This window comes from Taudactylus pleione, unplaced genomic scaffold, assembly GCF_031769625.1.
Source record: "Taudactylus pleione unplaced genomic scaffold, aTauple2 ptg000040l, whole genome shotgun sequence".
Taxonomy (NCBI): domain Eukaryota; kingdom Metazoa; phylum Chordata; class Amphibia; order Anura; family Myobatrachidae; genus Taudactylus; species Taudactylus pleione.
The window spans coordinates 22,488,248-22,516,121 of NW_028284442.1; the positions used below are offsets into that span (position 1 = coordinate 22,488,248).

At 43.1% G+C, this 27,874-nt stretch overlaps 1 protein-coding gene across 1 annotated transcript in view; it reads left to right on the forward strand.

Annotated features, from left to right (window-relative positions):
- CUX1 (cut like homeobox 1) overlaps positions 1 to 27,874 on the forward strand; it is a 362,119-nt gene that overhangs the window by 316,309 nt on the left and 17,936 nt on the right. Inside the window, exons 21-23 of the mRNA XM_088454694.1 lie at positions 19,563 to 19,865; positions 21,202 to 21,390; positions 26,425 to 26,689. Coding sequence (XP_088310820.1) covers positions 19,563 to 19,865; positions 21,202 to 21,390; positions 26,425 to 26,689 — 757 coding nt within the window. The remainder of the gene's footprint in view (positions 1 to 19,562; positions 19,866 to 21,201; positions 21,391 to 26,424; positions 26,690 to 27,874) is intronic.

Sequence of the window (27,874 nt, forward strand, 5' to 3'; positions counted from 1 at the left end):
TTTATCATGTACTTGTAAAAAACATTCAGACTTGATAGCTTTTTACATTAAATGCTGCTTCATTTCTTTATCTTTACATCTCCTGGTGGAAGTTTTTGATTAGTGTTTTGTAGTAACATTTACTTACCACTGATGTAAAATATATGCACTAGTGCAAAATATTATTATATACACTGAAAATATTGTTAAATTAAATTTTTTTATTTTTTTTGTAGTAGTGCTCCTGTTTCTGCATCATTTGTTGCTGAATTTTCTATGCTTTTATTAAGTGTGCAAAATTGTTGTATTGGGAATAATAGTTACAGTTCACTGTTACGTACTGTTCATTGCTGCTAAACGAAGTGTGACTAGCCTACTGCATTCTTTATTATCTTAATTACATAAAGGTGTACAACTTTTGGATTACAAAATGTGGTTGGTTGTGGTCAACCACAGACTAGTTGTATAGACTTGTGCGCTCCTGTTTGCCGTCATAGCATAACATTAGGAACTAATTATTAAATAAAATTAAAGGTTACAACTAAAATACATGCCTTTGCTCTTGGAACCTATAACTCTATAAGTGTCGAGAGGTCTGGTGATGCGTTTGGCAGTATGCTGCTCATTTGCGATCTGTGTCACTTACGATGACCATCTAGCTGGGCGGGATAGGTCACTACAGTAAATTAACATTGCCTGGAGGCTGAGGAGACTGCCTTAACAACGCCAGGCCTCGGGGTCCACGGATGTGGTCTGGACATGTACGGCAGTGTGCTCAGCTGCGTGTGCCTTTGGTTTTCTGCCTCTTGCTGCATGGAAGGCTGTCTACACCTAGCACGCCTTTGTTAGGTAATTGTTTAGCTCTTGTGCATCATGTTGTGCTCACTAGCCTGATACCTGTGTACAGACCTTGCAGGTGATTCTCTGACTCATAAAAGTTAAGTGGCCATGGACCAACCGTCCAAAAATCCTGTTGAGAAAGGTGTGAGGGAAGCTGTGGTGAGGGGACTCATTTTGATGGGGATGGTCATGAATGTTTAGTTTTTCAATGACATCTCTTTAATGGTACCTAAGCATAACAATAAAAGGCCTTTGGGAGTGTAGATAGAGTAATATTGTATCAGCAAGGGGTAGGAAGCAAAGTTCATCTTTAGTGTTTACTGTAAAAGGTTTGAAACATGGGCAATTTGTCGAAATAAAGGTGTCCTAAAACAAAGTAACTTCAAGGTAACTTGCACAATGCCTTTAATGAACTCAACTGGATGGCCAAGGCTGATCAGGAAGACACATTGTAAACAGTCACTATATGTAGTAATGTGTGGGGGTTTGGAAGGTTAGTGGTCATTGCTGTTCACCTTTTAGCAAATGTTATTCTATCCTTATTAATTGTAGCTCTGACGTGGTATTGCTTACAATCCCGCACATGTGCACAAATTGATGAGCAGTCCATACATTACCAATCTATAGGCCTGATCGCTGAAATTCAACATGTTGGACAGCCTGATTTAGCAATCACGATCACTTTTTTACCGGAAAATCATCTGCAATACGGCAAATTGCCCCAGTTAATCGCAGATGTAACGCCGCAGGTGGTGTCTGAGAAGAAAAGACCCCCTAATGACAGCATTGCAGATCCAAGTGCTGTGTCCCAAGAACCAGCATCTGATCATCTGCAAGACCATTGGTCATCTAAGCAATCCTGGGGTTACTCAGTTTGACCCTCCCAGATCCTTAACTGAGGCCAGGAAGTCTGCATTCTCCATTTTCCGGAACGGAGGCCGCCACCGCCCTGTCTCCAAACAGCCGTAGCCTGTCAATCAGGCTGCGGCTCAGGGGACACTGTGTGTGACTATGCAGGACCCGTTCTGCACATGTTCAGGACTGGTCCTCACCTTTGGGTTTGCGTTCTTCTCTGAATGAAGCCCCATGTTAAGCACAATAGATCTAAAAAGTGGTTTTTCTAAGATTCATGCAACTTAGACTCCAAACCAAAGCAGATACATAGTTACAAAGCTTGGATATAATGTTGGAAAATACTATTTTACTCTAAAAGTACTTGATATTTAGAATAAACATCCAGCAGATTTGGAGGTAAAGTAACAGAAAGGAACATAACATGCGTTCTATCGACTTTGGACTGTTGTGTGTTGTACGCAAAATTATTATTCACTTATAATAATACAGAACACTAGTCATATTTACTAACCTAGATGAATGCTGATCACTACCCCCAAGTGCACTGCGCTGTAATCTGTTATAATTATAGCCCTTATGACTGAGTTCCTATGTTTGTTTTCATGCTTTTCCCTGGCACCCAAGCCTGATTATAATGCACAATACAATGAAAGGTGCATGTTTTACACAAGCTACACTAGGCTGGCCGGTTGGTGTTTATTTGCCATAATAAATTGACACCGTACTTTCGATCTGGCCAGACAGTAACAAAACACTACAAAGTGGAAATTTGTTTATAAGCAATACAAACTGCTCTCGTGCCGCCTACTGTAGGTACATTTGTGTTTTGAGCTGTTGGATTAATGACGAAGTTGCAATGCAGTTTCAGTCATTCGAAATTGATAATCATATAGTGGAAATCCATCTGTTTTGGCACTCATGATAAATTGAAGGGATGGATGTATATTTGCCAACATTTTCTACATGACATAGAACGCATTAACATTCCATTGTGTCCTGTTCTTTGATCTATTCCTCATTTTTAAATTCAGTGGGTTCTCCTGGGCTGAGTACAGATTATTTTCTGATAGGACTGTATTGGCTTCTAAGAACTGATAGTTGAAATGAAAGCCATGCCAGACATCCGTGGGTTAGAGACACTCAGTTTATGCTGCCCCAGCTGTGCACTCTAATGTACAATGGTAAAAAAAAGATATATATATTCATGTATGCGTGTCTATTTGTGTTCTTGAACAATGCTTTGTGTGTCTGATTAGGTACCCTGGGAAAATCCATTTCTGACCCATTAACCTTCGTTTAGTATAGAACCATGGAACCACGTACCATGTCTTTATAACAATGATTCTTTTGTTCAAGTAGAAAATACATCCTTGAATTTAAGTAGCCATCGATCATCAAAACCTTAGACACATTGAAATCCCCCTGCTTCTTATTCATTATTAAAATAGTTAATGCAGCATTTTATCCATGCATTATGTATAGACTGTGTTTTCCATATTGGTCGTTTGGGGCTAGAGTGTACACCTTTTTGAAGTTATAATATTGATTGTTAAATAACCTGTTTACAATCTGTTTAAGACAATAAAAAAAACCTAAACTATATGAAATTTAGGGAAAAAAAAATACTACTCTTTGCCACCTTGAAACGAGCATAGTTTAATTGAGCTTTAGTTAAAAACAAGTTTTCATTTTTTATTTATTTTTTTGTTGTTATAGTTCTTCGAGACAGAATATTTAAGAGTGAATTGAACACAAATTATTTCCTAACTGTGTTAAAAATAGCTCCCTTTACTATGTCACCAAAAACAAACAAAATGAAAAAAAAAATGGCGCTGAAATACCTACAGTTATATACATAACATTATATAGTGGGAGATTTCGGGTGTAACTGCAGTGCTCAACTAGGATCTTACTGGTTTGAAGTCTCAGAAGTTCATATTTCTCTCTTATATCACACACGCACAATGCTGTTGTGTTTAAATCAACTGATTTACATCTCTTTATAAATACAAGTTTATGCTTGCAGAAAGAGCCGACATGCTACTTTAATTTTTTTAATTTTTCTTATTTTGTTGCCCTTCCCTATACCTCATGCCGCTAAACGCTGTTTGTTTGCTCTGTCGCTCCATAAAATGTATAATACGTAGCCCTGTGTACATCCAGTGTGGCAGGCAGTGTTAGACAATTTTTACTGTGTCTTTATTGTGGTCATATTGTAAGGAAGAGTATCAGACCAGTCATCAGATAAATAATGTTTGGGTTCTTGTCAAAATGTCACAGAGCACCCTGCCATTTCATTTCAGCAAGTTGTCCTTCTGAATGCACAGTACGCCTTATGGCACGCCAGCAGTAAAAATGTCACTTACAATAATTACTTTTTGGTGAAAATGCTTGCTGACTTCCTACCTTCAAGCTGTTTTTTACACAGCAGGGAGATAATAAGAAATGACTTTATCCTGACTGCTCAAATAAACACTAAATGGAATTTAGGTTATTATTACTGAGAATTGAGGGCCGTGTCCGGAAATTTAAATGGGGGATCTGATAAACTGAAGATTTTTTCCTTTAAAATTGTAATTTGTTTCCTACTCTTCATTTCTAACGGTCCGATAAAGCAACTCAGGCAAAGAGTACTTTGTTGTTACAGTTTAAAATATTGATTTTTCTGAAAGATAAGACCGTGCGTGTGCGTGTGTGTGTGTGTGTGCGTGTAAGAACATTGTGTCTGTTCCAATTTGGGTGCAAAAATTACTGGAATGATTTTCATGAAAACTACATCATATTGTAGTGGAAACTCCTAGAAATAACCAGCACTTTGTTTCATCTTGATCCGTCAAGTTAAAGTTGTGCAGTAACAACAACAAATGTATTGACATCATCAATGCAAGAGATAGGTGTGGCACCATGCGCGTGGCAGGTAAGGGGTGGTGGGAGGAGGTGCTTTGGGCCAGCCTTCACTAGAATAGGATAGGCTACATAGCAGTCTGTGTACGGAGCAAACAGTGACATTGGTGTGAGTGGTGGGTGAATAGGATAGGCTACATAGCAGTCTGTACACAGGGCACACAGTGACATTGGTGTGAGTGGTGGGTGAATAGGATAGGTTACATAGCAGTCTGTGTACTGGGCACACAGTGACATTGGTGTGAGTGGTGGGTGAATAGGATAGGTTACATAGCAGTCTGTGCACAGGGCACACAGTGACATTGGTGAGAGTGGTGGGTGAATAGGATAGGTTACATAGCAGTCTGTACACAGGGCACACAGTGACATTGGTGTGAGTGGTGGGTGAATAGGATAGGTTACATAGCAGTCTGTGTACTGGGCACACAATTACATTGGTGTGAGTGGTGGGTAAAGGCGCTGCTGCCACCAGTCTGTTTAGCGCTGCTGATCACGACCACCACTCCCACGACAGTGCCCCTATGCAAAGCAATACAACTACAACACCTCGAATACATATATATGTGTGTGTGTGTGTATATATATATATATATATATATATATATATATATATTAGGGGTGTGCACCGGCCACTTTTCGTGTTTTGTGTTTTGGATCTGGATCTTTCTTCGTGTTTTGGATCTGGATTGGTTTTGCCAAAACCACCCTTCCGTGTTTTGGGTTCTGGGTTTTGTGTTTTGGATCTGTATTTTTTTGAAAAAAAGCATAAAAACAGCTAAAATCACAGAATTTGTAGGTTTTTCTGCTCCTATGCTATTATTAACCTCAATAACCTTAATTTCCACTCATTTCCAGTCTATTCTGAATACCTCACACCTCACAATAGTGTTTTTATGTCCAAAAGGTTGCACCGAGGTAGCTGGATGACTATGCTAAGCGACACGAGTGGGCGGCACAAACACGTGACCCATCTAGGCGTGAAACTGCAGTGGCAGACAGGATGGCATTGAAAAACTAGGCCCCAAACTGTACATAATGCAAAGAAAAAAAAGAGGTGCAAGATGGAATTGTCCTTGGGCCCTCCCACCCACCCTTATGTTGTATAAACAGGACATGCACACTTTAACAAACCAATCATTTCAGCGCCAGGGTCTGCCACACAACTGTGGCTGAAATGATTGGTTCGTTTGGGCCCCCACAAAACAAGCTGGCAATTAATCTGTCCCTGCACAAACTGGCTCTACGGAGGCAAGAAGTCGTCCTCATCCTCCTCATCCACAGATTCCTCACCCTCTTCAGTGTGTACATCCTCATCCTCACAGAGTATTAATTCGTCCCTGCTGGAACCACAGGTCCCTCTGTACGTTCTGGAGGGTGGTCTCCCTGGAAGAGTTGATCATTCATTTTATGAACATCATCTTCTCCACATTTTGTGGAAGCAACCTCCTACGCCTTTCGCTAACAAGGTTCCCGGCTGCACTAAACACTCTTTCGGAGTACACACTGGAGGGGGGGCAACTCAGGTAAAATAGAGCCAGTTTGTACAGGGACCTCCAAATTGCTTCTTTTTCCTGCCAGTACAGGTACGGACTGTCTGACATGCCTACTTGGATGCTGTCACCGATGTAATCCTTTAACAGACAGACGCACGCTTGTCGCTGCTGCTTTGAGGATTCAAGTGCGGCTACAGCCCACACAATTCACAAAGACAGAAAAAAAAAAAAGAATATTTTTATTGTTTGTGGAGCACACTTTGAGGGTTACACCACCCTCTAACAGACAGACGCACGCTTGTCGCTGCTGCTTTGAGGATGCAAGTGCGGCTACAGCCCACACAATTCACAAAGACAGAAAAAAGAAGAAGAATATTTTTATTCTTTGTGTAGCACACTTTGAGGGTGTCACCACCCTTTAACAGACAGACGCACGCTTGTCGCTGCTGCTTTAAGGATGCAGGTGCGGCTACAGCCCACACATTTCACAAAGACCGGAAAAAAAAGAACAATATTTTAATTGTTTGTGTAGCACACTTTGAGGGTGTCACCACCCTTTAACAGACAGACGCACGCTTGTCGCAGCTGCTTTAAGGATGCAGGTGCGGCTACAGCCCACACAATTCATAAAGACAGAAAAAAGAACAATATTTTAATTGTTTGTGTAGCACACTTTGAGGGTGTCACCACCCTTTAACAGACAGACGCACGCTTGTCGCTGCTGCTTTAAGGATGCAGGTGCGGCTACAGCCCACACAATTCACAAAGACAGAAAAAAGAAGAATATTTTTATTGTTTGTGTAGCACACTTTGAGGGTGTCACCACCCTTTAACAGACAGACGCACGCTTGTCGCTGCTGCTTTGAGGATGCAAGTGCGGCTACATCGCACACAAGTCACAAACACATTAAAAAAATAGTTTTTTATTTTTTGGAGCACTTCGTGAGTTACACCACCCTTTAACAGACAGACGCACGCTTGTCGCTGCTGCTTTAAGGATGCAGGTGCGGCTACAGCCCACACAATTCACAAAGACAGAAAAAAGAAGAAGAATATTTTTATTGTTTGTGTAGCACACTTTGAGGGTGTCACCACCCTTTAACAGACAGACGCACGCTTGTCGCTGCTGCTTTGAGGATGCAAGTGTGGCTACATCGCACACAAGTCACAAACACATTAAAAAAATTTTTTTGATTTTTTGGAGCACTTTGAGAGTTACAACACCCTATAACAGACAGACGCACGCTTGTCGCTGCTGCTTTGAGGATGCAAGTGCGGCTACAGCCCACACAATTCACAAAGACAGAAAAAAAAATAACAATATTTTAATTGTTTGTGTAGCACACTTTGAGGGTGTCACCACCCTTTAACAGACAGACGCACGCTTGTCGCTGCTGCTTTAAGGATGCAGGTGCGGCTACAGCCCACACATTTCACAAAGACAGAAAAAAAAAGAACAATATTTTAATTGTTTGTGTAGCACACTTTGAGGGTGTCACCACCCTTTAACAGACAGACGCACGCTTGTCGCTGCTGCTTTGAGGATGCAGGTGGAATCTAGACGGGATTTGGAACCGAGGACACACTACCTCCATCAATTGTCTAAATTCCACTGCACTAATGTCGGATACCGGACGCACGTATAACACCAACATAGCAGTCAAGGCCTCAGTTATACATTTTGCTTCAGGATGACTGCTGTCGTACTTCATCCTCATCGCTAGGGACTGTTGGAGGGTCAATTGTTTAGTAAAAGTAGTGATGTTCCTACTTCCTCTCTGGGATGATGAACAACTCCCAGCAGCAGCAACAGCACTAGTAGGAAGTGGTTCTTGATCTTTCCCTATTTTATTTTTATCAGAGAAAGTTTGGTCCTCCATTTATGTTATATTGATATATATACGTGCGGCTAAAGCGCACACAAACACAGAAAATATTTTTTTATTTTTGCTGGAGAGTAGTGCACTTTGTGGGTTACACCACCCTTTAAGAAATGAGCCAGCCGGCTCTTTACTTATGGGACACAGGCGCACGCTTGGCGCTGCTCCTTTGTTGATGCACGTGCAGCCACAGTGCACACAAGTCACAAACACAGAAAATATATATTTTTTTGGTTTGGAGTGTACTTTGGGGGTTACAGAACCCTTTAACGGTCAAGCCAGCCGGCCCTTTACTTATGACACAGGCGCACACTTGGCACTACTTTGTTGATGCACGTGCGGCTACTGCGCACACAATTCACAAACACAGAAAATAATTTTTTTTTTGGTTTGGACTGGAGTGTACTTTCGGGGGTTACAGCACCCTTTAACGGTCAAGCCAGCCGGCCCTTTACTTATGACACAGGCGCACACTTGGCACTACTTTGTTGATGCACGTGCGGCTACTGCGCACACAATTCACAAACACAGAAAATAATTTTTTTTTGGGTTTGGACTGGAGTGTACTTTCGGGGGTTACAGCACCCTTTAACGGTCAAGCCAGCCGGCCCTTTACTTATGACACAGGCGCACGCTTGGCACTACTTTGTTGATGCACATGCGGCTACTGCGCACACAATTCACAAACACAGAAAATATTTTTTTTTTTGGTTTGGACTGGAGTGTACTTTGGGGGTTACAGCACCCTTTAACGGTCAAGCCAGCCGGCCCTTTACTTATGACACAGGCGCACGCTTGGCACTACTTTGTTGATGCACGTGCGGCTACTGCGCACACAATTCACAAACACAGAAAATAATTTTTTTTTTGGTTTGGACTGGAGTGTACTTTCGGGGGTTACAGCACCCTTAACGGTCAAGCCAGTCGGCCCTTTACTTATGACACAGGCGCACGCTTGGCACTACTTTGTTGATGCACGTGCGGCTACTGCGCACACAATTCACAAACACAGAAAATAATTTTTTTTTTGGTTTGGACTGGAGTGTACTTTCGGGGGTTACAGCACCCTTAACGGTCAAGCCAGCCGGCCCTTTACTTATGACACAGGCGCACGCTTGGCACTACTTTGTTGATGCACGTGCGGCTACTGCGCACACAATTCACAAACACAGAAAATAATTTTTTTTTTGGTTTGGACTGGAGTGTACTTTCGGGGGTTACAGCACCCTTAACGGTCAAGCCAGCCGGCCCTTTACTTATGACACAGGCGCACGCTTGGCACTACTTTGTTGATGCACGTGCGGCTACTGCGCACACAATTCACAAACACAGAAAATAATTTTTTTTTGGTTTGGACTGGAGTGTACTTTCGGGGGTTACAGCACCCTTTAACGGTCAAGCCAGCCGGCCCTTTACTTATGACACAGGCGCACGCTTGGCACTACTTTGTTGATGCACGTGCGGCTACTGCGCACACAATTCACAAACACAGAAAATATATTATTTTTTTAGCACTTGGGGGGAGCACCCCTGATGGACAGAGCACCCCCTGGACAACACTACAGCACCTCTTTAGGACTGGGACACTGCACAGGACTTTGGAGTGGACACAGCCCCTATGGAGAACTGACTGCACAACACAGTCCAGCCAGCCCCTATGGACTTTGAAGTAGTGGACACAGCCCCTATTAACAACAGCAGCACAGCACAACACAGCCAGCCCCTATGGACTTTGAAGTAGTGGACAACAGCAGCACTACACTACACTACACTACACAGCCCTAACTCCCACCCTCCCTCTTCACTGTCCACAGCCGAGTGAGAAAATGGCGCCGACGTGGGTACCTTATATAGGATCCAAAACCCGCGAGACTCGGAAGGCGGGATGATGACGTTTTGCCTCGATTTCAGATCCGAGTCAGGCGGGAAAAGTCGAGCCTGATTCGGATCGGACTCGGATCGGGGGGGTTCGGATTTCAGAAATCCGAACCCGCTCACCCCTAATATATATATATATATATATATATTTGTGATGATGCTTTCCATTCCCCCACATGCTGCCTCTCTAGTACAATTCCAGCAGTCATGTTGAATAGGTTACTATACAGAGGTCTACAAAGTACCTTTAGTCTTAGACATATAAAATGTTCAATCTTTCTACGTTGCTCTTTTTATTTATCATTTTACATAGCACAAATCCCCACTAGGTATCTGCTGTATTAAACCTACGGCAAACACATCATCTTGTCAAATGTGAAAGTTTTAAATTAACAAGCTTCTTATAATTGACTCTGCTGTAGGCTACAACAACACGATGTGCATTTGGTTTCTCTTTAGTGGCGTTTTATACATGACATCCGCTGTCCTTGAAGTGTGCTCTTTTATTTTTCCAGTACAAACAGTAAAACCTTGGCTCTTGTCAATTCACTTTCCTGTAGTACTGAAGCCCCTTTACCCACTGGCATCAAAATGGCATGCTTTTATGAATTGTTTTAATGCCAGTGAAAGCATGCTATCAGGTATGGATATGGAAACCCACTGACTCCTATGGCCGTATACCCACAAACATTTGCACTTGTGGTGAAGTTTTTCCAATGCTGTCTGCTCTTTTCACTTGTCCTCCATTGACCTCTCTGGCCACAAGCACTGGTTGACCACCATATGTCCAAACTGATCATGACTGACGTGCAGCTCTGTAGCGGGTTAAGCAACAGTAGTGGTATTCAGCCATACAGGTTGTGGCCTTCGACAGTCTGACAAGCCTGCAGGCACCATATATGACAAAAATAGACTTCAGCTGCACTTATACCTCACTCAGTACACAGGAAATAATGTTTAGTACATGTGCTAATCACAATATTGAACGTTGCCAGTCTCTTAATACGAAAATGCTTGTGGATTACTGCATATTATTGGTAGGATGGACGTGAGCAGGCGTCTGCTGATGTACCGTGATTTAATTTGTTTTCGTCTATGTCTGCTTCATTCTGTTACACACAACAGTTGGAAGGTTCTGCGTACTTCTAAATGCAGTACACAAATAACATGCTTACTGATCACAGGCAGGCATGTCTTACTGCTGCCAAAACCATTTCCAACCTGTTTTTTTTGTTGTTTTTTTTTTACTCGGGCTTAGTGAAGGTATACGGCTTTAATATTTGTATTCCGTCATATTCTCACTACAAGGAATAACTCAGAAAAATACATGCGCACTTCTTGTGGTGCAGGACACTATGGTGTAGTAATTAATCTTGCTGCTCCGCAAGGTTTGTTTAGGCTGATTCAGGGAACGATATTTGAGTAAAACTTAAAGTAAGCTCTGTGCACTTTATCAGGCGGGCAGCCGTAATGTCGACCTTGCTGTAGGTTAAAGGACGCAGACCCAAGAAGTAGTCTGTTAATCATGTAGAGAATTCATGCCATCCCTGACAGTGTACAGTGAGCAAGATGGATGACCTGCCAGTTTGCTCCTGCGCTTGACTGAATCTGGGCAAATTTACAGTACCGTTTCTCAGCTGCCTGCAGTACAGAAATAACATTTGCTAGGTTATATATTCTGTTTATAGTGACCTTAGGGTTTAGAGCAGCAAAGCAATCGGATTTATAATATGTAGCTTTCCTTTTCGGACATAGAAAAGGTTGGATAAATATAAAACATGTATTTGTTATATTCATGTTCCTTATTAATATATTAAAAAAACCTGCATTATTTGCACAGTATACAATTATAACCGTGTACAAAATATTCTGTTCAATGTTATTTCTTTTACGTATCCGCGTGTTACTACAGGCTATATACATATATTTTTGCACAAACATCCTGCTGGGTACTGCCAGTCAATGCCGCGTGAAGGCATGAGTAAATAATCTTGTATATATATACGTTTTATAGCACAACAATCGGCCATGAAACGTCATCTGTTTTGTGACCATTATAATTAACCTACTCATAGCTTTCCTGCATGTTGGCACTTATTACAGGTTCTGTCACTTCTACAAAACATCTTGTTTTCTGTTCGAAAAAAAAACTAATGGTTAACACAATAATAATTATAAATGTGTCAGTGATCGCGCTGAGGAAAACAAATTGTGGGTCCCAGGGACCCCTCACTTTTTGAATTTGGGGTCCTACTCCACTGTTTTTGGGTCCCATTACATATTATGGGGAGTGAGGGCAGGCAGCAGTTGGGGCAGTGCTGGGGTCCGTTAGCAGTTGTGGTAGAGGGGGTTATGAGCAAGCAGCATTTGGGGTAGAGCTTGGGGTAAAAGCAGGGAGAAGTTGTGGTAGAGCTGGGGCTAGATGGGGAATTAGGGCGGGCAGAGCTGGGGGTAGGGAGGGGTAAGTGCAGACCGTAGTTGCGACAGTGCTGGGGCAAGGAGGGGGCTAGGGGGAGGTAGTGCTGGTGGTAGTACGGGGGCAAGGGTAGATAGCAGCTGGTGAGGTACAGTGGCCAAGAAAGAGGTTAGGGACAGGTAGTACTAAGGGTAGGGAGGGGGTAAGCATAGATAGCAGCTGGGGCAGTACTGGGGAGCAAGGAGGGGGTTAGGGATAGGCAGTGCTGGCTGTAGGGAGAGGGCAAGGGTAGATAGTTGGGGCAGTATTGAGGGCAAGGAGGAGGTTAGGGACAGGCAGTGCTAGGGGTGGGGTAAGGTGGGAGTGCACACAGTTATCAGGCAGGGTAAATGGGAAATGTGAGGTGGGGGGGGTGTGTGTGTGTGAGATGAGGTGGTCAGCGTGTGACTAAAATGTAGCCCAGACTTTTGAGAACAATGGTTTTCGTCCTAATGCTCCACCACCCCTCTATTTGTTTAAACATCTGCAAATATGATGCCATGATTTAAACACAGCTGCCATCTCTAAAAGGAAGTTATCGAATTAAATTATATTTGTGGTTATTGGCATATCGAGATAGCTTACAAAATGTGTAATTGTTTAAAAACTGGTTAAGCAACCCGAAAACTGAAAATAAGACCATTTGAAATGAATTGACCCCGGGGTGTGTTACACAGTAAAGAAATACACAGGGATATTACACAAGTAATTACAGGAATGCACAGTGTAACAGTCAGGATTGGGGAGGGGGCGCACAGTTGGCCAGTAATAACAGGGGACGGGGGCCACACAGCCGGCCAGTGAAAGGGGCCACAAAGGCATCCAGTAACATCAGGGACAGGGGTCCTCACCTTTCAGGGCGCTCCTCCACCAGCACAGTGTACACCTGAGCAGCAGGTGTACACTGTGTATTTCTGCAGCACCAACTGGTCTGCAATGTTCCACACCGCGGGCAACACCTCCCCCGCCCAGGTCCAACATCCCCACTGAGGCACAGTGAATGGAGAGTGGCTGCGGTGCGAGCAGAGTGTGAGGGAGAGGGACCAAAGTGTGGCTGAGTGAGCAGGGGGCACAGGAAGAATGTCTGAGTCTGTCTGAGACTCTGAATGAGCGTGAGGAGCGGACGGCAGCTGCAGAAGGCGGACACAGAGGGAGGAGGAGCCGCAAGCACCAGGGGGATTCTGGGATCTGTAGTGAGGAGAATCTGCCTGCGGCGTTTGGTTAAGACGCCGCCAGCAGTGATTGGATGCGGCGGTACTGCACACAGGACATACAGCGCGTCCTGCAGGACCCGCTCAGTTTAAAAAACCGGGTCCCCAACTTCGGGTCCCCCGCTACAGCGTAAAAACACACTGTAGCGGATATTTTGCAATCACTGCGTGTGAATATTACTGAGTGGAAGACTCTATTGAAAAGTACGTGAATATATACGACCAGAGCTGTGTTTATCATATTGGCAAATTAGATAAATGCCATGATCAGAATTTTTCAGTTCCATGGGCACAGTGTTTTTGCTTAACATTGCCTTATATATGACAGTTTAACTGGTTAAATAGGACGATGTAAAACATTAAACAAAAAGATTAAGCCTACTGAACAGAAAGCGTCTAGGAAATGTATTAGGTTACGTCATGGGCGCAGTGAAGTTCAGAAGAGGGCGGTCCAGTCTCGCTGTCATGGCAGGATCCAGTTGGAAGCAGTAGTTTTCAATCTATTAGCAGAGCATATATTGTGTGTTCTCCAACAGGGCATGCACACACTCCAAGCATACACAAGTAGGGGCATTACAGAGTTAAGCGCATCTCAGTCGCATCTGCACTTGTGGCTGGAAGGGCAAGACTGGGCTATAACTGCCCGAACTGCCAGCTGTGCAGAGTTGTGTATAGCCCTAAATAGTTTTGCATCAGGGATTTGGCTGGTGCAAGTGCGTACTTATAATAATGGCCACTATGAAACCAAGCTTACAGATAGGGAGAGTCCGGCTGCAGAGATGTGTACTACTAGTAGATGTGTACTACTGTATGGGTTAATATACACATTTAAGGGGAAATATATAAAATATTCTAAATAGTATAAGTGGAGAAGTTACTCATAGCCAGGACTGTAACTAGGGGTGTACAAGTGTTACCACCGCCAAGGACTCAAGACCCTGGGGGAGGCACCATCGCTGCCCCATGGCATCTTCACAAGGGTAATATCCGGTGCATAATAAAATATCTATCACTGCCGGAGACTTATCATAAAGGTATATGCACAACATCTATAGGATGGCCAGCTGAAAACAGTGGAAATTCGTTAAATAATGGTGGTTAGTGGCGATGCAGTCATTAGGTCAGCAATTATGATGTTGACATTGTTAAAATGTTGACTGTCGACATGTTAGCAATGTCGACATCTGCACTGTTGACATGTGAAATACCAACATTGTCAGAATGTCGACGTTAGGGTTAGGCACAAAGGGGAGGGTTTGGCTACATGGAAGAGGTTAGAACCAGTATAATCATCATAACGCCGCTCGTCAGATGACTCAGTCGGAACAGACAGTCACCTGACCACCATGAGCCGTAAGACGCCGCTGCAGCCTTCGGGAGTCAGTAATTCACCACTGGGCCACCGGGGACGATATACGCAACATTCTTCCATGTCGACATTTCCTCAGTCTAGGTCTCAGGTTCCCAAACGCGGTCCTCAAGGCTCCCCAACAGTTCAGGTTTTATAGATATCCATGGTTGAGCACAGATGGGTAAATCAAATTGACGGAGGTACTAATTATTAGACATATTATACCACGCCTGGTTAGTGTAAAATTGTGTAGAATTAAAGTAAACCCTGTGTACGAGGTGTAGCTATTAAATAACAAGACTGATTGATTGGTTGCTATGGGCAACTTCTCCAAATTCAAGCGGATTCATATTTTTTAGATAGTTATTACCTGTGATGAAACATGGATCTTCCAGGACGATCCTGAGGCAAAACGCCATTCCATGCACTGGAAACACTATCATCACCAAGATTGAAGACAACATGTCAAGGCAAATCCAAATTCAAACCCACGTTGTTTTCTTTGATATCAAGGCTGTTATTTTGGAAACCTGGATACCAGAGAGGGGATGTAGTCTGGATGCCGACCACCAGAATCCAGACACTGAAAGCCCGGCATGAGACTAAAGATAAGCATCTAAATACAGACGCCTGTCATTAGCCCCACGCCGAAATCCCGACGCCCGGCATACCGAATGCAGGTTATCCAGGCATCACAAGCTGTTAGCCGCGGGGTTAGCTTTAGGCACCCTCGGGGGATTTAGGGTTAGGCACCCCCCCAGGAGAGTTAGGTTCAGGCTAGGGGAAGAGCGGGTTAGGGTTAGGCACCACCGAGGGGATGATTCAATAGAATGTTTGACTTAATTGTGAATTTGGGGTTACTGGACTAATCTTCTAACCACATACAGGTTGAGTCTCCCATATCCAAAATGCTTGGGACCAGGGGTATTTTGGGTAACGGAATATTCCGTATTTTTGAATATTTTCATATCATAATGAAATATCTTGGGAATGGGACCCAAGTATACACACAGAATGCATTTGTGTGTTATATACACCTTATACACACAGCCTGCAGGTAATTTTATACAATATTTTCAATAATTTTGTGGCTCAAGCAAAGTTTGTGTACAGAAATGAAATTCATTTGTTTCATATACACCTTATACACACAGCCTGAAGGTAATTTTATACAATATTTTTAATAATTTGTGCCTTAGACAAAGTTTGTGTACATTGAACCATCAAAAATCAAAGGTTCCATTATCTCAGTCATGCCAAAATAATTCTGTATTTCGGAATATTTGGATATGGGAGACTCAACCTGTATATACATATATATTGATGGTATATTTAGGGTTTATAGTGTTCTGTGCGGAGACTACTATTGCGATTTGGTTACCATCTGGGGGAGGTTAGGGTTAGGCACCCTCTTGGTTAGGTTTAGGGTGTGGGAGGGGGATTAGGGTTAGGCACCACAGGGGGGGGACTTAGATTTAGGCACCACCCCCGGAGTCTTAGGGTAGGGACCCCCAAGGGATGGTGTGGCAGGGGAGAGGGGAGGGTTAAATATATTTACCAGCCGGCATCAGGATTTTGATGTGTCGGGCTCTCTCTGTGAAGCAGTTTTTGACAGAGAAACAAATTGCAGTGCTAGAACACCCTCTATACTCGCTAGACTGATCACCGTGTGACTTCTTTCTTTTCCTTAAAGTCAAATCTGTACTCAAGGATATCCATTTTGCCTCAAATACTGAGGTAAAGAATAAAACGACGGAGCTGTTGAAACAGCTGACAGATAATGAGCTTTGACCAATGGAAAATAAGAATACAGTGGTATGTAAGTGCAGAAGGGGAGTACATACAAGGGGAACGGAGTTAAAATGTACTTAATATATTTAAACATAAATTATAGCATCAGTCTCGTTATTTAATAGCCACACCTTGTATACTGCTAATCCTTTGTAAAGCGTTACAGTCCTCAATTTAATTCTAGTTGCTGCAATGCAGTTAATCGCTCATGAGATTAAAAAATTTAATGGTGCGAGAGCTCATAGAGTAACTATATACATGTAAAACCTCAGGGTCCTCAGTTTTTTTGTGGCAGGTCCACCTGTGGTTGATTTTGATCCTGGCAATATTATTCCTGCAACCAGCTCTACATGTGAACGATTTATTGCAGGTTTTACATATCTTGTCAGTAGTGAATAAAACAATCTCTCAGCAGCCAGGTGACATTGAATCACACATGAGACATCTTCAGAAACTGGACATTAGAAGTCACCAGCTAATAGGATGAGCTGAGATAGGTGCCTACATCCACATAACTGCAGCAGATTTGTAGCTGTCAGTCATAAAACGTGCATAATATAAAGGGCTCAGGATGCCTGTTAGCCGATACATCATTAAGAACTATAAGTAGTGGAACCCGAAGAAGCCAGACAGCATTCAGAGGGCAATTTGTCATCATCCAAACTGAATAAATTATAGGCAGATTCTTCGGAAAGATGTCTCCTATATAAAAAATGTATATATGGGAGTTGTTCTTTTTTTTTATTTGTGGGTTGTCTGTAGCTGGTTGTTATACTTGTCCATGGACAATATTGGCTGCTCTAGAAATAAAATGTTTTGGCTGCAGCTGCTGGTTACAGACTTATGCTAGAGCTGGCTGCAGCAGGTCCATACAGTAAGCCTAGGAAGCTATATCCATTCTCCTAGCTGAATGTGTTATCTGCAGCTGCTCCTGTTCATGAAGCACATTAGCTGTAGCCTCGGCTCCACATAGTGAGCTGCTGCGGCTATATCTGGTCACAATCACTAATGTTAGGAGCATTTGACCTCATTAGTCTACAGTGTCGTCTGCATCTGATTTTATTAGTCAGCTATGTTTTCTGCTGCGTATTATAATAGTGGGTGCTTTTAGCTGTAATTTTAGAGGAAATTAATCTCCATATATAAAATTGGATTGTCATGTGACACACAAGCTCGGGTTAGTCAGGGGCATGAATGTGAACAGGCATTACATAACATTCACTAGAACATGCAAAATGTCAGCATGCTAATCGTTTTCAGGAGATGGGGCTGTGGTTCTGTAATTCATTTGCCATTTATTCATATCAGTATGTTTTTTTATATTTTGTATTGTTTTTTCCAACCTTTTTTTATTTTTTTTAAACACTTTCACCTGCCCCGTTTGAGCATCTCGCACAGTGAATAATCCCAGTAAGGCGTATTCCTTCAGCATTTGGCAAGAAGTGATACCTATACGCACCAGGCACCCCTGCCATCACAGGAAAATGGTTCTTTCTTCATGGTTGCTACTTGTAGTCATAGTCAGCTAAACAAAACAAAATTAGGAGTGTAGCATTTACTGCACCAACCGCATTGCATTCATTTAGAATCCTGAAACTTCTGTTTTTTAATCCTTGCCCACCCCCCTTATTCTGTGTTATTCATAGAAGTAAATTAATAACTTGATCCTATTATCGGTGTAAAAAACAATGGAAGGATAAAGAAATGTTTACTCACAGTTGGTAATCCTGAGCTAAAATTACATTCAGCCCTTTGTAGAATTAGAAACCATTCATGTTGGCTAAGTTGAAGCACCATACACATATTTGTGAAATAATTGACATGATTTAGAGGATTGTTGAGGGACAGGGACCTTTTTAAACTCTTTCCTTCAGATATTAGTGTTCCATGTGAGCACCATAAAACTCTGAATAGAGCTCATTAATGGGGATACATGCGCTTTATCTACATTCATGCTGTCGCCAGTCAAAATGTCGACTGGGTAATGCCGTAGCAGTAGTAATGTAATTTAAAGCATGTTGACCGTGCCGGCATTATTACTTTAAACCTGATCGTAACGCATCATGTTTAAAGTTGTAATGGCAGCATGGTCAACATGCTTGAAATCACATTACTACCACAACAGCATGGTCCCGCTGACATTACGCTGTTGGCATGTTGACTGTCGACGGGATAAATGTCTACTGATAACGATATCCCTATTATAATGATATGTAGATCCCTTAAGGAGATATGACATCCGCATATAGTATATAAAAAAGATAGCCTTCTGTAACAAAAAGCTACAAGTGGTTTAGATTTACTTAATTTTGGAAATAACTATGATAAGTAATTGAATGTACTGTAGATATGTAAAAGGTGCATTAGTCATTGCTGTCCCTTTGAGTGCTGCGGATCTGCATATGCAGTATGTTTGTTCGTACAATAGATGCAGATACCAAGCTGTGCTGTTGTCATGTGATAAGTGTGGCAATATTTGCCATGCCAGCATCTTCCTATTGCCTCGTCATCCATGCAATTACTGAATGAAGCTCCAAACAGTATAAATAGCAAAATACTGCCACTTAAGAATTGCTGAATCAAACTGACACTTTTGGGTGTTTAGCTGGGGCGTAGGGTATTTCTGTTGAAAAGAAAGTCTGCCCATCCAAAAAGAGGGCAAGTGGGCCATATGAAATAAGATGGACCTGTTGCTGTAGTCTAGCACAGAAACCAATGTTGTCCTGTCCCAGCACTGATGATTTGTTATAATGTCACAGTGCAGTGCACCATTAAGTTGCACGACGTATGTCAGGAACAGGTTTTCCGAACTGATCCAATAAAATTGTTATTGCTTGTTCCTCCAATTCCACAGCAAGGTGCTAGTACTAACCGCTCAAACTAACAAACTCCACTTAACCAAAGGGTCTTTTTCTTTTACTATAGAAAATACTCCAAAAAGCTCAACTAGCTGCAGTCCTGCTCCAGACTCTCCATTGAGCTCCAGTGAGTCGGTGAAAAGCTTGACTGAACTGGTGCAACAGCCGTGTCCTACAATTGAGCCGAGCAAAGAAGGGGAAGCACAGGAATCTAGTGACACCACTGCAGGTGACTCTCAGCCAGCCACACCACTTCCATTTCCTGGCCATTCAGCGCTGAGCATACAAGAGCTGGTTGCCATGTCTACAGAATTGGACACCTATGGCATCACCAAGAGAGTGAAAGAAGTTTTAACAGATAACAATTTAGGTATGAACAATTTCTACACAAAGGGATAGAAGATTAACATGCTCTTCACATGCCAGTTGTACCCCTCCTCCCTTAATCTGTAAACTCAAGGGCAGGACACTCCACCCTTCTTATAATCTTCCGGCATATCAATGTGTTCCAGTGCGCTCTCAGTCTGTGTCTATGATCGCTTCTGTTTGCCGAACCCAGAGGGGCAGACAGAAAGTGATAGTAGTTATGACACTCTCTTTGGGTCTGATTCAGAGATAGACACTATAGCAATAGCCGCTGCATCCTTGTACCCAGCAGCTGTGCTAAAATATGCAAAAGCCACAGGAGGCGTTTTGTATAAAATAGACGCCCACCGCAGACTTCTGCGATATGCTGCTGCATCCCAAGACACAACATCGGATCATCTGCGTGACCACCGGACATCTAAGTAACCCTCCGGTTACTCAGGACGTCCGGTGGAATCATGCTGCCAGGGCCAATGAAGTTGTGTCCAAGGACGCAGCCACTGGTTTTGGCACATCCAGAAAACAGGGATGTCACCATTCGCAAGCGCCGTCAGCATGTCAGTCTTGTTGCGGCTTTTCTGGCACTGTGAGCGACATCGCAGAAGCACATGTGCACTGCGGCTCCTGCGCATACGCAGATCTGCAAACATCGGAGATGTACATAAATATCGAATTTACCTACATCTCTGAATTGGGCCCTTTGTCATCTTATTATTTAATTGTTTAATTTATCCCCTTGTACGGGCTGTTTGTATTTATTATATTAGTTTTGTTCACTATCATTGTACAGCACTACAGAGACTTGGGGGTCTATTTACTAAGCAGTGTTAGGACACATAGTGAAAAGTGATAAGGTGCCAGCCAATCAGCTCCTAACTGTCATCTCACAGGCTGTGTGTGCAAAATGACAGTTGGGAGCTGATTGGCTGGCGCCTTATCACTTTTCACTCTGTCTCCTAACACTGCTTAGTAACTAGACCCCTTGGTGACTCTATAAATTTTTACTTAAATTACCTAAACCATATTGAACAAATATTTTTTTAAGAAAAGTTCATGTTTACATACATGTTTGCCTATTGTTATAAAAATATGAGTTCTCTCTTTGTATTCTATTTTATGAGCTCATAGGATATCTCGCAATTTATTTCTTTTCTTTTTTTTTTTTTTTTTCAACAAATACTGTAGTTGTAGGTATTTTATAGTAAAAAAAATTAAAAAAGTGATCAGCTATTCTTTGGGAATAAAACCAAATATTGCAAAAATACCTACAATAAACTGCTTAATTGAAAAGACCAGGAACATCCACTGTTATTTAACTGTTTCCATTTATCTTTGTTTAGGTCAACGTCTGTTTGGCGAAACCATTCTTGGTCTAACTCAAGGCTCAGTCTCTGACTTACTGGCAAGACCAAAGCCCTGGCATAAACTAAGTTTGAAAGGAAGAGAACCATTCGTACGCATGCAGCTATGGCTCAATGATCCAAACAACGTAGATAAACTCATGGATATGAAACGGATGGAGAAGAAAGGTATGAAGCTGATTTCGCTAGGAGGGTTTTATATCTTGCCCTTCTAATACAACTAGTCTCCTTGTAGTAAATAGCCAGAGCTTATTTTTACTGCAGGGATGCTGTAGCTTGAAATGAGAAATTACAATCTGTACAGTCCTCTGTGGTAGAGACACAGTATATAGAGTTTGTATTGTAGGGGGCTGGAACTGATTACTCCAGAATAGCGATCCGTAACACAATCATCATCAGGAAATGGAGCACTTTGGTTGGGGTTTGCGACAGTGGGCAACCCATATAAAAGTCCCTTTCCGTTTTCATTGTAATACTGAGGGGGGAATTCAATTAGGTGCGAAAAGCCCTGATCTCGCAATAAGTTTTCACAGGAACGATTTTTCACGCAATCCCATTCCCGGAGTTATCGCACATGCAAAAATGGCGAAAGGTTTTCATCATGTCAGGCAGGTGAAAAAATTTGCAAAATCCCTGTTTTTGGCAAAAAAATGTAGGAACTTGGTTCAGAACCCCCCCCCCCCCCCCTAATTAGGCAAAAATAGTTTTTTAAATAGCTTAATTCCCCCTAATAGTGACATGTCATTTTTGGGGTGAAAAAGTAAAAAGTGTTGGAAAATAGATTTAAAGTCAGGTATTTTGGGAGGGGGTATGGATGGGACAGGTGTTTTTAGTATTGCAGGTGACTGCAGCAGGTGTAATTTTTAACGTTTTTTTAAAAGTGCACTTTATAGACAATAAAAATATACTAGCAAACATTTTAATTTAACTACAGCAATTATTTTCTCCAAAAAATATTGCTTTTTTAATAACTTTTTCACACTTATGAAAATATGTATATAACCATTTCACACAATTTAAGAACCCACAATACTTTTATTAGGGCAATTAATACACTTCTATATTGATTTCCTATGTCAATTATGGGGTACATACTGATTTCCCCAAAATGTGCTGTACTATTCGCTAGATTCGGCATGTTCAATTATCGCACTGGCAAATATTGAGAAAACTTCTCCGGCGTTAAGTTTTCCATTTTATCACGGCTAATTGAATCCGGCCCTTAGTCTTTACAAAGAGTTCATTAAATTCAAAAACTTCTTAAACTATATGTGTGTATATATGTGTGTGTGTTTGTGTATATATACAGTGTGTATTTTTCAGATTTTTTGGATAAATTAGTACATGTTAAAGCGACTCCAGGAAAAGACACAAATTTCAAAGGTTTTCATCATTTGTTTGTTAGACATATTGGAGCTCATTCAGACCCGGTCGGTAAGCTGCGCACTCACGCCGGGTATGCAAATGCTGCGAGCTTTGTCTGGTGGAAGGATGCCCTCTATGTCTTAGAGAGCGACGGCAGAGCGAACGCACGTCGGAGTATAAAGACGCCCACCTTTCTATCTTAGCACACGTTTTCTCCAGGAAGTGTGCGATTAATCAGTAACATTGAGAGCCATCGGAGCTGCACACAGTGCTTGAGGTAGACCCTACCCCACCGCAAGCACTGCGATCACTGCAGGCTGAAATACAACCAAATGACGTCTACAATGACGCTTCTTTGCTAATTATGCACACCCCTAAAACGCCGTTTAGACGCCCAGACGCCTGCGTTCGCACATCCACTCCCCTGTTCACAAACACCTTCCCCTGTTACCACTCACAAATGGCGCTCTGTCACTCAAATTAGCGTCTAATCTGTGTACTACGACGCACAATTCCCGAGCGCAATGAGTGACTTGCACATACTGACACAAACGTGCGATTATCGGCCATAGCGTGCGTTCGCAGCTTAGCGACCGGGTCTGAATCAGGCCCACTGTCCGAGCATACGCGAAGTAAAGCTGTACAATTAAGTGCAAATTTCACATTGTATTCATTCGGGTATGGCAGTTAGCTCTCCTTGATTATTCTTTATACATTTTAGACTGTGGGTTCTGTTAACAGAGAATCTTCTTGAGGAGCAGCTTCACTAAATTGAGCGCAAGAAAATACATTTTTATTATATATATATATATATATGTGTGTGTGTGTGTGTATATATGTGTATATATATATATATATATATATATATATATATATAAAATTTAATTTAACAATTTGAAGGTTTGTGACCTATGTGACCCTATACCATTTATTGTGGGCTATCCAAAGATGCACCTTTTGCAGATCTGTTGTATCTGGTCGACTATTAAAATATGTATCCATCATATTCATTATTAATCTATATACGAGTCAAATGGCCTGGTTATGAGAAATAATGTACTACGCTTGTAGGCAGCTAACTGTAAAGTGATTAAAAGGAAATAGTGAGTGTATTAATAATTGAAAAGTGAACAGTATAGAGTTAATCCGGACCAAGAAGAGAAAACGTAAACCACCCTAGGCTATCCACACTCCAACAATGTCCTCTAATCAGGGACATAACTAGGTATATGAAGGCCCCATAGCAAAAGTGTGTAAGGACCCATATGTACCACCCAATTGTGAAAAATGTATATAACACATGTAACTTTGACAAGGAAGATGGGCCCCCTAGCAGCTGTACCCCTTGCACCTATGGTTGTTACGCCCATGCTTCTAATATATTTGCTGTTCAGCAGTAACCTACAAAAATATAATGTAACAACAACACCTACAAATGACTTGACCCAACTGAACTAATTGATCATAATCCAATAGCAAATGTATTATCCTGTTTCCTGAAATTGGAAAGTGCAGCACTGAGATATACAGGTATGGGATCTATTACCCATAATGCTTCGGAATTTGTATTGTCCAGATAAGGGTTTTTTTTTTTTCTTCATAATTTGGAGCAAAATGCCTAAAATATCTTAAAAATGATACATATCTCTCCCTACCCTGCCCCTGAATTCCCCATACAGTTACTGGCCAGCACCACACCCACAGGTCTCTATAAAGAGCAGGGGAAGGCAACGTCTTACACTCTTTTCATGGTCGTCTTACAGTCCAGCTGCTGTGGAACTACACATCCCAGCGTGCCATGCCACAGTTTTAGCATGCCTTAACAGCAAAGCTTTGTTGAGATATTCTGGGATTTGTAGTTCCACTTCAATTGAAGTGCCTTATGTTGCCTACCCTGGATAGAGTGTCATAGTCTAGCACTTCAACATTTTGGGGGTCAAATCAATTACATGGGATCTAAAATCGCATGTTCCAGCACGAGGTACACACATCTCCCGTATCGTATCTGTGCAGGCTCAATGCAGTGTGCTGCACATCGCCCCTACATGGCAGATCATTGAATTGTCCTCTTGGTATATGGGTAATGTGAACTGGCCCATTTTAAAGTTTTGTGAATGTGATTTCCTCATCTTCCATAAGATCTGTTGACAAAACATGGCTAAAACAGTCTGTCTGTTCTCGGTCTATCCATCATCCCTTCATTTCTACAAAAGTAGTTGAAAATTAACATTTTCACCTACTTTTGTAGAAATGAAGTTACAAGCTCATTTATCATTCATGTAGCGCAGGAGCGATCACTGATATCTCCTGGTTACAAATCTCCCCCGATAATTCCCACAGTCCCCATACTTTAGTATGGGGACATAGAAATTATGTGATTCATTAAGTTCCGAAAAAGCATTTTTTTGGAACTTGTGAGTGTCACTGTACTCCATTCTGAGATGGCGTATAGCACCCGATACCCATCCAAAGTTGCCTTTTACACTGCACCTTGTGGTCTGTATCCTCCCTGCGGCTCGTTCCACTGCACCTGCTGCCGCTGGAAGGAGAGAAGTGCTGTCAGCCTGCCACCTCAAGCCACCGCGATGTTGGTGAGGAAGCTGGGAACTGGCACAGTTTGAGAGTAGCTGCTGGGGGGGATTGAGAGACTGGACCCGGCAGCACGGTAAGGGAGGGGGGCAGGATCTGAGAATAGTAGCTGGAGAGTGGATGCTAGACTGCGGACACGGCAGCAGGTGGTGGGGACACACCAGAGCAGGAGGGGGGGGGGGTGTTTGGGGGAATTGGATGTGAAACCCTGGAAGAGGAGGTTGTTGGGAGACACTGGAGAAGAGGAGCTAGCACCACGAGAGGGCAAAATGGGCAGAGTATGCCGGTGGGGAACGGGGACACTGGGGAGAGACTGTGCAGGTGCGGAGCGCTGGACATTGGGGAGAGAGAGTGCTGGCAGGGAGCACAGGGGCCAGGGACTCTCACATCTCAGTATAGGCTGGCATATGAGGTCAGTAGGAGGACAGTACAGCTGAAGGGGAAAAGTTTCCGAAAAACTGCAGCTTTTCGGAAGTGATACTTTAGGTTTGAACTCGCTGCGAGTTCATTGTTAAATTCAGACCTATAAATTATTCCTCCATTACTAAAGTATCACTACTTACATTTTTATCATAATAAATATGGCCCTTAATGTGTTACTTGTGTTGCATGTGACTATGTGCCATGTAAGCATAACAGAAAACAAAATGTGCACAATTTTCTTTAATCATAAAGTTAAATGGTACCAAATGATGCCGGCAGTAGATAAGATTATGCCGGCAGTAGATTAGATTGGTGTTCCTTCTGTAATGCTGCGTCTTTAGCTATATCTGTAGTTTAGTAACAGCTAATGTGACATTATATAGAGATTACTTTGTCTGATGCACCATCTAGTGGTTAACTGCAGGATATAACTCTGCAATTTCTATGTTTTATATATATCCTCAAATGGCACATTTATCCAATAAATTCCTTGAAAATGAACACAATCTCCTATATTCCATGCTAATTGCACGGAAGTTAATTGTTTATGTGTAGCCAATCTTTTCTAGACAAAATGGACAGTCATGGAGCAGCCTTTTATAAAGCTGAAATTGTTTGGATGGACTTTGTGTTCTCCTTATTGAGTATTTTTTCCTACCATCCTCAAAAGACTTTGTTTGTTTTAACAAGCTTGAAATTCTGTTGTATGGACTAGCAGGAAGTGTACATGCAGCTTTTTAGATTCATGAGGTCCTGGCATGATATGGTATCTATGACATACAGATCTGGCTTGTCATGTAACCCATAAAATGTTCTTTCCTCCAGCATACATGAAAAGGAGACACAGCTCTGTGAGTGACAGCCAGCCCTGTGAGCCACCACCCGCAGGAATAGATTACAGCCAGGGATCTAGTCCGCAGCCGCAGCATCATCTGAAGAAACCGCGAGTGGTCCTGGCTCCCGAGGAGAAAGAAGCTTTGAAACGGGCTTACCAGCAAAAGCCATACCCTTCCCCTAAGACCATTGAGGAGCTAGCAACACAGCTGAACCTAAAAACCAGTACTGTCATTAACTGGTTCCATAACTACAGGTAAATACACCACAGAGGCAGCTTTTATATCAAAAGCAGTTTTTAACATTTCACTGGTTAAGCTATCTTCCAAAACCATATTCCTCTGCGCCCTTCCCCTTCTGCTGTGGTGCAGTGTGTCTCCCTGCTGTGCTGCAGTGTGTCTCCCTGCTGTGCTGCAGTGTGTCTCCCTGCTGTGCTGCAGTGTGTCTCCCTGCTGTGCTGCTGTGTGTCTCCCTGCTGTGGTGCTGTGTGTCTCCCTGCTGTGATGCTGTGTGTCTCCCTGCTGTGGTGCTGTGTGTCTCCCTGCTGTGGTGCTGTGTGTCTCCCTGCTGTGATGCTGTGTGTCTCCCTGCTGTGATGCTGTGTGTCTCCCTGCTGTGATGCTGTGTGTCTCCCTGCTGTGGTGCTGTGTGTCGCCCTGCTGTGGTGCTGTGTGTCGCCCTGCTGTGGTGCTGTGTGTCGCCCTGCTGTGGTGCTGTGTGTCGCCCTGCTGTGGTGCTGTGTGTATCCCTGCTGTGGTGCTGTGTGTCTCCCTGCTGTGATGCTGTGTGTCACCCTGCTGTGATGCTGTGTGTCGCCCTGCTGTGGTGCTGTGTGTCGCCCTGCTGTGGTGCTGTGTGTCGTCCTGCTGTGTGTCGCCCTGCTGTGGTGCTGTGTGTCGCCCTGCTGTGGTGCTGTCTCCCTGCTGTGTGTCGCCCTGCTGTGGTGCTGTGTGTCGCCCTGCTGTGGTGCTGTGTGTCGCCCTGCTGTGATGCTGTGTGTCGCCCTGCTGTGATGCTGTGTGTCGCCCTGCTGTGGTGCTGTGTGTGTCGCCCTGCTGTGGTGCTGTGTGTCGTCCTGCTGTGTGTCGCCCTGCTGTGGTGCTGTGTCGCCCTGCTGTGGTGCTGTGTGTCGCCCTGCTGTGGTGCTGTGTGTCGCCCTGCTGTGGTGCTGTGTGTCGCCCTGCTGTGGTGCTGTGTGTCGCCCTGCTGTGGTGCTGTGTGTCGCCCTGCTGTGTGTCGCCCTGCTGTGGTGCTGTGTGTCGCCCTGCTGTGTGTCTCCCTGCTGTGATGCTGTGTGTCTCCCTGCTGTGGTGCTGTGTGTCGCCCTGCTGTGGTGCTGTGTGTCGCCCTGCTGTGGTGCTGTGTGTCGCCCTGCTGTGGTGCTGTGTGTCTCCGTGCTGTGTGTCGCCCTGCTGTGGTGCTGTGTGTATCCCTGCTGTGG